The 12,858-nt window shown below is 35.9% G+C and overlaps 1 protein-coding gene across 1 annotated transcript in view; it reads right to left on the reverse strand.

Moving 5' to 3' along the window:
- The window catches only part of PREX2 (phosphatidylinositol-3,4,5-trisphosphate-dependent Rac exchange factor 2), a 126,905-nt gene that overhangs the window by 73,949 nt on the left and 40,098 nt on the right, over positions 1–12,858 (reverse strand). The window contains exons 12-20 of the mRNA XM_009076873.1: positions 12,525–12,628; positions 11,171–11,220; positions 10,540–10,615; positions 9,712–9,784; positions 8,692–8,834; positions 8,447–8,539; positions 7,276–7,424; positions 4,775–4,860; positions 2,508–2,644 (exon numbers count right to left, since the gene is read on the reverse strand). Coding sequence (XP_009075121.1) covers positions 2,508–2,644; positions 4,775–4,860; positions 7,276–7,424; positions 8,447–8,539; positions 8,692–8,834; positions 9,712–9,784; positions 10,540–10,615; positions 11,171–11,220; positions 12,525–12,628 — 911 coding nt within the window. The remainder of the gene's footprint in view (positions 1–2,507; positions 2,645–4,774; positions 4,861–7,275; positions 7,425–8,446; positions 8,540–8,691; positions 8,835–9,711; positions 9,785–10,539; positions 10,616–11,170; positions 11,221–12,524; positions 12,629–12,858) is intronic.

The following is a 12,858-nucleotide window of genomic DNA, read 5'->3' on the forward strand; positions in this document are numbered from 1 at the left end:
CATCCAACCTATGCAGAAGCCACATGTATGCCTCCCATCTTGTTCTCCCCAGTCCATTGCTCAGACACATGTCCATCACATGCTTATGGAAGGGTCTATCAAGTATGGCATCTCCAGACTACTCTTCTTCGACCCTTACACTTCAAAACCGGCTTGAAAGACAGTTAATCACTCTCTCTCCAACAGCTACAGCACAATAAATGATATGATTATGACAAATCTGAATTCAGAGACTTCAAAAAGAACTTTGTGGAAGAATTCAAAGTTAAGCAAAAACAGTAAAAATTTAGGCTGAATGTTAAAACCTTCATGCAAAGTGCCAAATACATCCAATTAACGTTTGCTAATATATAACATTCAGCTTTATCCCGTCAATCATCAACAACTAAATATTTGTATGATTAAGGCCCTCTTTCTCTTTAGGTTTCCTAGATTCACCTGTGTCTTACTTTTCATTCAACGGCACTGAACCATCTTAACAAGAAGGCTTAACTTTCAGGTTCTTGGCTGATTTTTGGAAGACAGCTATGCAGAAGCTGTTCAACAGGAACACTTCTGAAACCCATACTTCTTTGCAGGTGCACCTGAAAGCTTGCTGGTTATTTATGGATTCTTACAGGTTTGCTCAGCAGCATTAAGACTCCCATGCCAATCTCTAATAGGATGCACTAACTACTTAAACAAGAAATCCCTCATTCAGAAGTAAACACAAGATCTAATGCAATACGACTTGGAGCAATGTTCACCAAAATCATTATAGAGGCACAAACTAATTATAAGTCTGTCACATCATGATTAGCATCACTGCAAAGAAATTGCAATTCGAAGAAGCAAAATCTGCTCTCAATTTTCTCTATCCAGGCAAGACAGAAAGAAGATAAACATTGTCCAACAGAAGTTACAGTTATTCACACTGCAAGAATTTGAAATGAAGCTTCATGCTCCAGGCAAGCAGGAAGACTCCTTATCCTGAGAAGTAGAAGATAAACAGAAAAAGATCCTCTTTCAATTATGCAATTGGTAACCACAGGAGAGACTGCAATATTCGTAGTAATTAAATGATAGGCTAATGCACCGTACTTACAAAACAGGAGAAATCCACTCATCTTCCAAATAATAAGAAAACCCCCAACTTTCTGAATAGGAAACGAAATTTTAGCTTTCTTGGCACCAGTGGGAATACTACCATTTATTTCAGTCTAGACAGCTCTTCCATAGTTTTTGATAGCACTACATCCTAAATGAAGTTTTTCCTGTCAGTCTGGGGAACTTCAGTTATCTGTGATTTGCTGAACTATGATCAGCTACTTTTTAAGATTGAAATAAATACTCTGTATAGGAAAAACTCCAAGTTATTACAGAAGTGGATTAAAAAAACCAAAGCAATTCTTCATGTCAAGGCATTCATGCCAGCCAACATTAATCAATCCTCTTTGGATGTCACTAATATCCATAGGAAGTCTACAGTTATACACAGAGAGAACACAACTGCTATAGAGAATTTAATTTATCTTTTTTTCAAGTCCGTTTAGCTACAAGTGCACAAAACATCCTCTCTTTACTAGAGTACATCTTCCTTTAAAGAATACGTGAGCTTGATCTTGACATGCTGTGCAACAACTTCAATTCTGTATTAGAATTTAAACATCCAGAAAACATTTTCATAAAGATGGTATTTGTATGATACAGTTCTAACTATATAATTCTTATATCTACGCAGTAGGTGTGGAAGAAGGATTTCACTCTTGATTTTAATTGGATTTTTCTCCTCAGTGAACATGTACTGGAATAGTTTGTGAAGTTAATTAATGATATTGGTTTGCAGTTTATGAAAAATTTGCAGGGACTTGGAAAAATTACATTATAGAATCCAGTTGATTTTGGTTTTCATCCTTGAAATTTGTTTTGGAAGCCTGAGATTTGCTCTTAAACTAACATGAAAAAGATAACAGAATTTGCATATGTATACTTTAAAAAAAAGGAAATTTTGAGTCCTTGAATGCATGTTTATTCCCAAGATTGGAATGTAATGGGAACTCAGACTTTTATAGATGGAATATGTGCACTGTGCTCTCTGTGAAGTGCTACAAAATTCTGGAAGATGATCAGCTTTTTGCACTGCATTCTCCTGCTGTTGAGCAGGCAGCAAGCTGCGTGATTCCCTCTCCATCAAGATGAGAATATACCTCAGAATGCTTTCTGCTTAGAACTGCAGAAATACTTGAAATAATCCTTTAAAAATACTATATAAAAATTATCTCTAAGCTTAGATTTATTTCAGTGCAGAAATTAAACAGTCCTTGAACATCAGCAATATATTGAGCAATCTTCAGCTTTTATATTTCAACCAGCTTCCTTTCAGTTTTATTCAGCATTCCTTTCCCCTCACCCCACTCAAACTCAACAGACATGTGGACAGAGATAGTTTGTTGACTTTGACTGAAAAGAAACTAGGAAGAACATGTGTAAGGGTCCAAACATGTGTAAGGGTACAAAGAGAGACATACCTGCATCGGCCGCCTGTACTTCCTGCATGCTGTGACATGAGCAATAACACTTGCATGAGTCTCTTTGCTGACATTGATTCCATTCACTTTGATTATGCACTGGCCAGGATGGAGACCTGCCACAGCTGCCACTGTTCCTATTAATAAACACCCACATAGTTAACAGACTTCTTTTCCTAAACATCTCCTTTAAAGCTTACAGCCTACAAGCCTGTTACTTTTTTATCAGAACCTGCTCTCACCAATTCTCACATACTTCCCCTGACCACAGGGTGCTCCTGCAGGCAGCTCGACTCCAAGAAAATGGAGTTTTCCAGCAAATGACTCCATAGAAAAGGACCAGAAAATTTTCAAAAGGCTGTTTTATAAAACAACAACTGTTGATTAGTAATATGAAAATGTAGAAAATTTGTCTTAAGGAAAAACACCTTTAAAAAAATAAAATGGCTCTGGCTCGAATGTCACTAATTACAACTTAAACTACTTTTATTTTCAATACTTTTATATGTTCAAGCTTATGAGCTTCTCGATTATTTCAGGTGTTTCTATTTTACATACAAAACAGAAGCTTTCTGACAATTCATGAAGAAGTACCAGAGCCTACCAGAGTTGCCTGTTAAACATTAAGTGAAATACCCAAATCCAAAGGTATTTCCAAGGATCTTGTTCTAGTTTCCATCTTTCCTACCAACTCAATTATAGCAGAGTGCCTTACAGCTTTAAATCAAAATACACAAAGATAATTACGTAGGATATCTCAAATTTATTTATTGGGGAGGAACCAAAACAAAACATTCTCTTTAAGCAACATAAAATATATGGTTCAGTGATTCATTTTCACAATGGAATAACCACCTTGGGAAAATCTTTTAGCCACTGAATAGGTACTACAAAAATAGCAGCTGTCTCCAGGTCTTTTCAGCGTGACAAAAACCCACTCCTGAAAGACAGCCTGCTGGAGTATGACCTCAGTTCCAGCTACCTGAACATTCACATCCTTACGTCTCTCTTGATACTGCCACAGAGGTACCAAAGAAGTAAAAATCTACTGCCTAGAGACTGCAAGGCTGAGGTGCAGAAGCTAGCTGCTATGTAAGGAAAGGCTAGACTGAATTTACAGGGCTGACAAATAGAAAAGCTTGTCACAGCTTCATGACTCGTCAGTTGAGCATATTTGACAAGGAAATAACTTATAGAATATACCTGAATTTCCCCCATTTTAGGAACTATCACTTTAGATTATAGCTGCATTTTAAATCTAATATAAAAGAAAGTCACTGGAAATTACACCATTACCAGCTATTGCAATCTCCTCTCCCCCAAAAAATTATTTAAAAATAAACATCTAAATAGGCCTTATTAAATATGTCTCAAAAAAATCTCTCTCGTCAAAAAACCCAAGGTCCCAATTCAGCAAAGTGTTTAAGCATATGCTTAAAATCTTTCAGGTTTAGCAAACCACACAAGCAAGCACTTGCATACTGCTGAGGCTAATTGGAATAAACTATGTGCTTAATGAATAAGGATAAGCAGTTGAATCAAGATCCAGGTGCAGAAATAATTATCACATCAGCTCAACAGTCTGTAGTTTATTATCTTTCTCTCAAAAATCTAATTTCTGGCACCATGGCCTAGAAAAAAAGTCATCAAACTCTGTCCAAATCTGGCTGCTTTGCAGATCAGTTCACTTTAATTCCTCAGCTATAAAGGCAGCAGGGGGCAAAAGGACACCACCGACCCACAAAACCAAAGAATGCTGCAACTTCTTTTATCACAAGTGCACCAGTCAAAAACATACTGAGTAAGGGATGGCAAGTATTTGACAATCACATCCCAAAATGGACTCAACAGCATTTAGATGAAACACCTGCAATTACTGAGACAGACTAGTATGTGTGGTGCAGAACCACACAGCCACTTAACAAATTAACACTCAGGAAGTGACTGGTTCCCAACAATCATTCATTGGAGAAGGTGATTTTGCATCCATCAGTTACTCCTTCATCTGTAAAGAGTGCATGGCTTTAACTTAACTTTCCTACACTGGTGTAAGTACATACCAAAAAAAAAGTTGGAAGATCTATCCGAAGCTTATAGAGCATATGAACACAAATAATAATATCTGTTTCTATTCAACAGTGTTTGTTATTTTGGGGCAGAGGCAGATCTAAGCTGGATCACTGGACCTAATTTTGATCTACCTCAGCCAAGCTATTTAGATTTTAAATACATATTTTGCAGTACCATTGACAGCTCTTATGGCTCACCTCTCCCAACAGCATGGACAACTGACGGGCCAAAGCCCCGAATTTGGAATCCAAGTCCATCTGCAGAGTCAGGAATCTTCACCGTCCTGATACAAGCAAAGATTCAATATTAATGTAGCAAAAGCTAGCATTTTGTTATTTAATATAAAAATGAACAGCAACAAGTAGGTTACAAGGGTGTAAGGCTCCACACTTTAACTCAATTCACAGTTTCAGATTCTGCATCATTCATATTCCAGATACTGTGCACCACTGACATCAGAAAGAAGAGCAAGCTGAGACAGCAAAAACAATGTATTTCACATGGAAATTCAATATGCCAATTACAAATAAAACACCACCTTAGCTTTAAAATTCCTCCCAAAGGGACTGCCATTTGGGTAAGCTGCCACAGCACAGCAACACTGAAAGCCCTGGGAAGGCAGGCAGTCTCTCATCCAAGAGGACAGAGCCTAGGGACCACAGATCTCAGTAGGCCTGGTCAGAATGAGCTGCAGAGGACTGCAGAGCCTAGATTAATATTACAATTTGTTAACATCTAAGTGTCTACTTGGTGAGTTTTCTTGAAAAAATGTTTTGTTTGCATTTTTTCTGAGCAGCTACGAAAAATACTGAGTTTTGTAAAGCAAGAATCATCTATTCATGTGACTTGTAAGCACATTGTGCTACGCTCCGGTTTGGTCTAAGAGCAACAGTAATAAACCTATTGACAAATCTGAACAACAAAAACACAGTTCTGAGAATCAAAATTCTCATCAACTCCTTAAAATGAAGCCCCAAGCTCACCCAAAGTAAGTTAGCATACCCACATGATATCAGCTCAGGGTCTAGAAAAAGCAACACAGCTGCATTAGCCCTTATCAGAGCTAGTTAGCTCATGCATAACAGTGCACTGATTTAACTTTGCAGCCTTTCCTTCCAGAGTCAGCTCTGTTGTTATTTCAGGGATCTTTGCCCTGAGCTCCATTTGCCACTGAAAAAGTAAACAAATTCAAATTGATGCTGAAAAGTGATTTTCAAATACATTTGGACTGCAACAAACTTGATCTACAGGGATTTTTGAATAATATAATTGCATAATTTCTTGTACTTCTTTTTTTTTTTTCTAGTATACATAATGTTTAACATTTGGAGATGATAATCAGAGATGAGATCCAAAACTCAGTGGAGATTATAATCCTTTTAAAATGTTCAAATATTACTGAGATTAATAAATTCTCATTTGAAATATTTTTGTAAGTATAGCATAATTAAATGTACTTACATATTAACTAATGTTGATATAATCTATATGGCTGCATTCTGAAAATGCTTTGCAAACGTGCTAATGAACTATGAAAGACCATCACTGGCACTTTAGGCTAAGAATTTACGAGAGAACTGTCTCTTCTGTCAACAGAGTTGCGCTAGCAGCAGCTCCTGACAAAAAGCAGGCGGCACCGAGAAATTCTTCAACTCCTGTGAACACTTCATTCACTAGACCATCTCCGTCAACCTTGAAATTCACCCACAAGTTGTGTCAGAAATTAAACCAAGATCTGCATTAAAAAAAGGCCAAGATATGCTTTTATGCTTGCTACAACACTATGATTGACTGGTTTGGGGGATTTTTGGGTTGTTATTTTTGTTTGAGGGGATGGGTGTTGGAGTACCAGTCCAGATGAGCATCTTCATGCCATATTTCTTTCTTTACTCTTTTCCCCTTTCTGGGTGGCATTTAATTTCTCAAGACTTATTAACAGGAGAAATACATCTCCATTCTGCCACTGAGCCAGAGCCATTTCTGAGCGAGGCACTCTGTGTGTGCTGTCTGGTAACAGAGGATGGCTCCTCTTTACTCTGCAAAATTTGATCAAAATTACTTCTGACCAGTTTTTCTTAGTCTCCTCCTTCTTTGGTATGTTGTAACATACTGCAACAACTGCATTAACTTCACTAATAAGCTCATTTAGGTATTTACTGAACCCAGCCATTAGGCCTTACTTTATATTTCTTTTATGCAACAAAACTTTCATTTCGGTAGGAGTGGTCAAAACTTTACACAGAAATGCATCTGTTACATAAAGATGAAGAGCTGTTTACTTGGCCCTGCTGTTTACACAACCAGCAGGCATGCTGGAGGGGCCCATTAGAGCACAGAGTCTGACTATGCCAAACCAGCAACTAATCCCCAGACAGAGGAATTTGTTTAATTCACACACTGAGAGATAAGTGATCAAAACTGTCCATACAATCAAGGAAACTTCATTTACACTTGAAGTTCCTGCATGTATTTAAAGTGGCAGAGCTGGAGATTTAAAGCACTTGTGTTTCACTTTTGCTGACTCACAAATGTAAGTAAAACAAAATCAAAGCTGATCAAATCACTTGACTTTACAAAGTCAGATCAGATACAGCATTTAAAATAACTTTACAGTAGTGCTGTCTGAAGTTCCACTGGTCTTTTAAAATTCACTTCAATTGTAGTTTGTAAAATTTCCCCCAAAGGCAGGACAACTTACTCCCGTGGTTTAGTGCTCATCAGAACCCGCAGGGGCTGTCTGCTGTTTAAACAGGCTTTCAGGAAGCAATCCACTTCACTGAAGGGTCGCAGAAAAACCAGGTCACCGTTAATGGCAAAGATTTTCTTCCCAACTTCCAAGCCTGCCATCTAGAAAACAATAACCATTGTGTATTTGTTTGCTTTTTACAACCACTAACTTTATGTTTTCTTTGCTGGCATGCAACCCCAACAGGAATAATGATATGCACATTTTCTTTACATTCTTTGCAATTCCTTCACATTGTACACACAAAGGACTTACACCACAAAATGCTTCTAAAACCAGTTAAATTGATGGGAAGGGTACAGCAAACACTCATTCTGAAGAGACCGAAATACAAGACCTAGTCTTAATCAAGATTTTATGAGAGTATTCCAATATCTGCTATACTTCTAGTAATTAACATAACAGCTTTGATTAAGACATTCATTTTATGATAGTACTTAATTTGTGCATCCATCATTTTCCAAAGGAACTAAAGCTTCTTTTCATAAAGACATGGTTAATATTTTACCAATTGAATATTTATTAAGCTCCAAAACAAAACACTTTTAAAACTCTGGTTTAACAAAAAGGAACTATCACCAGTTGAAAGGCAGGAGTGCACAGAGCGGCTCAGGGTACAGGCCAAGCCCTAGCACTACCCGAGATAATGGCAGAACCTGACTGGTAGAAATCACCCTATATAGCTCTGTGGCTGCATTCTATTATTGATTTGCAGTATCTATTTGTATCTTAAATTTCAATTCCACAATCAGATTTATAAAGCCTTGAAGTCTAAGTCCAAATATTTTCCCTGAGGAAGAGACTCGTTCTTTATCTTTATATATATAGAGACTCCCATGCAGTTCAGTAGAAAATGAATTTACCTAAAGAGCATCTTAAAGCAATACTAACAAATAGGAAGGATCTAATTTATTAATTCAGATTCTCAAATTCTAGACTTTATCAAAAACTTGGTACATCCTTTATTATGAAATATATCAAGTACAATGCGCTGACTAGCTTTATATTCATTTCATATTCTACCAAAAATGTTTATTCCACTCAGGACTGATGTCATCACTGGAACATTATAAAATGCATAAAAATAAAATTATTTATAATTTAAATTTGTAATACACAGTACCTCAGCATTTGATCCTTTCTCCACCACTTTAATAATTGGCACCTTATTTTTATCTTCTAAACCGAAACCATAGGTGCCTTCATTAGATTTAATCTGAAAAACAAAATGGTTTAAAACATTCTTCAGAAAGCATTAAGAAAAACTAAAGTTTATTCTCATTAGATAAAAATAAACAGTGCTAATTTATTGTTATTATGACAAATTTTTTTACTCATCAAAGCATACAATCATTGAGTTTCACTCACCAGTAACGACTTGGCTATGACATTTTCCACTACTTTCAGGTCATGTTTCATGAGTCTGTGCTTCATATTTGATCCTTCCATTTCTTCATCCGCATAAAAACGGAACAGCAGTGGTTCATCTTTAAATTCACTTTTCTCTAACACTGTATTATAGAAACCCGCACATTAATTCTTTTTTTTTTACCTTTTGAATATCATGTATTTCATGAACCGTAAAATACTGAACACGCATGCACATATGGAATGCTAGCACACTATTTTTGCATGTACGAATCTAAGGAAATCTTTTTTAACAGCCAACAATTTTTATTTGGATCCATTACAGATAGGTATCATTAAGCTCATTTTCAACTGCAACATCTGGATTCCACCAGGTTCGGGAAGACATATTAGCTTGAAAAGGTTTTAGTGAAAATGCCAAGCACAATGTTTCTTCCTAAATGGGATCTGAAAATATGATTTTAAACAGTTCTGCTGGGCAGCCGCTGAAGATGCTCACCACCACCAAGTTTTCACACTCTCCAGAGAGTGAAGCATGCCAGGTTCAGTATTAGAAATGGGTTTGGTGGGGATGAGGAAGCAACAAGAACAGCAGATGGATGCAGTTTGCATGTTTAAAAGTCAAAGGAAAAAGAATGAACAATGCCAGAGAGAACATCAATTCTCCCTCCTTCTCTAATAAAAGCTGATAAAAAAATTTATTCCTCTTTTCATTTCAGTAAATGACCTACTGCTTCTTTGATCCTTTCACTGAAATCTTCCCTCTGACGGTATTAAATGGGACCTTGTTCACCTCCATTCTTATAGCAGACACTATAAAATTGACTGAATATAATTTTCAGAGGATACAATAGCTATCTTTTTTTCTTCAAGATTGTAACATAGGTCTCTTCAGTGATACAATGGAAGAACTTCCCATCTGTTCTGTAATATCTTTATCAGCCCCTGCATTTCCTTCCAACTATGTAGATAACATCAAACAGAAAGTAAACATAGCTTGTAGAGAATGCATTTACTTACCATGGTGCATAAACCCATTATCACAAAGAGCTACACCAAATATCATAGCTTCCTCCCTCGTCCGGCAATCTCCCTGTTAAACCATAGCGTATTTGTTAAAATATATTTTAATATAGCAACAAAATGGAATCTGTGCACAATGGCACAACCTCACAGGGATGGCAATGGCTGCAGATTATATCTACCCCCACCACCTTTACATATACATTTTGAGCCTACATATATAAAATAGTATATGCATGTTTACCATAGAATCAGAGAACACTTTGGGTTGGAAGGGACCTTCATGTGCTGTAATGCCTTACAGTTACAAATAAATAGATAAACATTTTAATAATACTGCATTCTCCATAAAAATTGAACATCATGGAATCTAAGTGTCCAAGTTTTTAACTTTTATTTTTCAAAACTAGTGCATGTTGACTGAGTGAACAGGATACCCTGCTCTTGTTTGTAGTTCATTTAAAATAAAATAGAATTGATGACAGCAAATTGGTACAGACTTTTGTCCATCCAGTTAGTAATTTAGAGAGTTTTTCAGAGTCTATTCATTCTACTTGAAGCCATGAACAGTGTTACAAAGCTAAGTGTAATTAAAACACTTAAAGTTCAATTGTAAATAAGGAAGATAAGCAGAAAAGGGATGATCAGCATGGCTACCAATGGCTGATTTCTGTTACGATACTAGTTTAAGAGGATTACACTTACACACACTGTTCTAATAACTCTTACACAAAGCATTTGCATGTTATTCTGCTTGATACAGCACTATCTTTCAAATTAGAATTTAAATGCAAAACATGCATAAATCCAAAGGTGTATACTTGCCTGTGCAATCAACCAATCTATGAATTTGTTAGCCATAACCACAGATTTGTAGGTTCTCAAATGATAATCTTTATCCCTGTATAAAACAATACAAAACAATTTAAAAAAAATAAAACAAAACCTCAAAAGAAACATAAAAATACTTCTATTTTATAAACAGTGCAAGGATGAATTGAGCATTTTACGATGGTTCAGAAGTTTCCTCTGGAGAATACAAGCTTTCAGTGTGGATAGAAGGAGGAGGCTGATCACATCCTACTTGGGTGATAATGTCACTGGAGTATAACAGCAGTTCTGTTGTTACACTTGATATTCCCCAAATAAGGTAATGGGGTGTTAGTAAAGAACTGTAAAGTAAAGAAGCATACTAATATATGCTGTGTGCATATAAGCATATCCATCAGGACCTAGAAAGTTCTAGAAGTCTGTTAAAAGAGACATATTTAACAGAAATGACAGGCATTTAATGATTCAGTTATACTTTTTGTCTTGATAGCCCTTCAATCTTACTTGAGTACTCCCAAAAGACTAATCTTGAAAGGATGGGTTAGGTTCCTACATTCAAACACAGTCTCTTCAGATTATACACTTCTTCCAAATGACTCTCTAAGGATTTCCTAATTGGACTCACCTAATTACTGGGGTAAACAGACTGTGAAGGCGACAGTACAGTCGTACACCCTGTTAAAGAGAAAGAGGAGGTGAGTTGACCACACATTCACATCACAGAGAACATAAGAGGCATGGACACAGTAAGGAAGCCTACATGTTGTAAATGCACTTCATTTACATAATAAAAAGTCTTCTAATTTCTATGTAATTTCATGTGCCAAAACGTAATGTTTCCAGATAAAAATGTTGACTAATAAATTAGGAGAAAGAAAATATTTCCAGTCTAAGCTTCACTGAGACACATGTGAAAAGCGTTAGCTTTAAGGTAGCATTAAAAAAACTAAAAGGTTTGAAATACTTTGAATGAAATGTACGTCAAAAAATAAAGCAATGTTTCCATGCATTAAGGTTGTCCCAAAAACTAGTTGCTATTCTACACACCGGGTAATTAAAGCTTAAAACACTGCATTTCAATATATGCATTGATACTTTACTTACAAATTGAAATTAAAATTAATCAATCAAAAAATGTAAAAAAAGTTTCAGACATCAGAAATGTTTTCAATTAAAACCAGAAAATTATACACATGGAGTAGTTTAAGGAACTACCATCAGAAAACTGACATAGAAAAGGAAATCACATTAGTATTACTTAATGAGCTATCAAAAACAATTATGTTTACAACATACAAGAACAAAAATGTTTAACAATTAAAAGTTGTGTCAAACTGGATTCCATCCTACTTTGCTCTACCTGGTAGTTCAGTACTGAAGATTCCTCTAGAGGTACCAGCAAAAAAAACAATGGCACAGTAACATAATACCCAAATTCAGAAATTTTCTACCACCTCAAAATCATGAAAAACTTGAATATTAATGAGTTTAAAGGCAACTTTGATCAATCTTTTCATTATGCTCAGTAGCACAGATGGATAGCACTACCTACCTGTGTTTAAACATCTGTGTGACTATAGATTTACTGCCCTGTTAGGGAACTAATAAAAAACACTCAAATTTAAGATAAATTTATAACCAGCTTTCTACATATAGTTTCATCTCTATAAAAATGGACTGAAAAATACAATAGACTAAAATGTCAGCTTCAGAATCACCCAGAAATGCAGGAAATGCATCCTGCATATGAAAACATTAAATAACTATACCTAAATAACAGTAAACTTTCATTTTGTATTTAAAATGTGTAACAAGCCAAAACCTTACAAATGGAAAAGTGAATTTGATTCATATAAATATAGAGAGGCAACTCTGAGGGGATATTGTTTATCCTAGCAAAATATTTTACATTATTTTTCAAGCAGAACCTCAATTTCTGATATGTTCTTCCTAATCACAGTAACTATTCTATTCTGTACCTTTGAGATCACATCCTGCATCTCATTTCTGGGGTAGTATGTTCCATCATCATATCGGAATCTGTACAGCATATGTTCAGGTTTGAATTGGTGTTTATCTGTAACTAAATTTAAAAAAAATGTATTATTAGGTGGCTTTCTGAAGAAATCAACAAGAGAGAAGGTGCTCAGCATAATTTCTTCTGATAATAGCCCAGCAGACATCAATAGGTAGATTTCAGACAGGAAGTGCAGGAAGCCTGGTTAGATCATCTGCACTAAGTTCCTTTAGGTCACTGGTGACAATATTTCTTATAACTTCTAAGTAGTACAGAAGAGACCAAACAATTTCAAG

Source organism: Acanthisitta chloris, unplaced genomic scaffold (genome assembly GCF_000695815.1).
Source record: "Acanthisitta chloris isolate BGI_N310 unplaced genomic scaffold, ASM69581v1 scaffold1076, whole genome shotgun sequence".
NCBI classification, from domain to species: Eukaryota; Metazoa; Chordata; class Aves; order Passeriformes; family Acanthisittidae; genus Acanthisitta; species Acanthisitta chloris.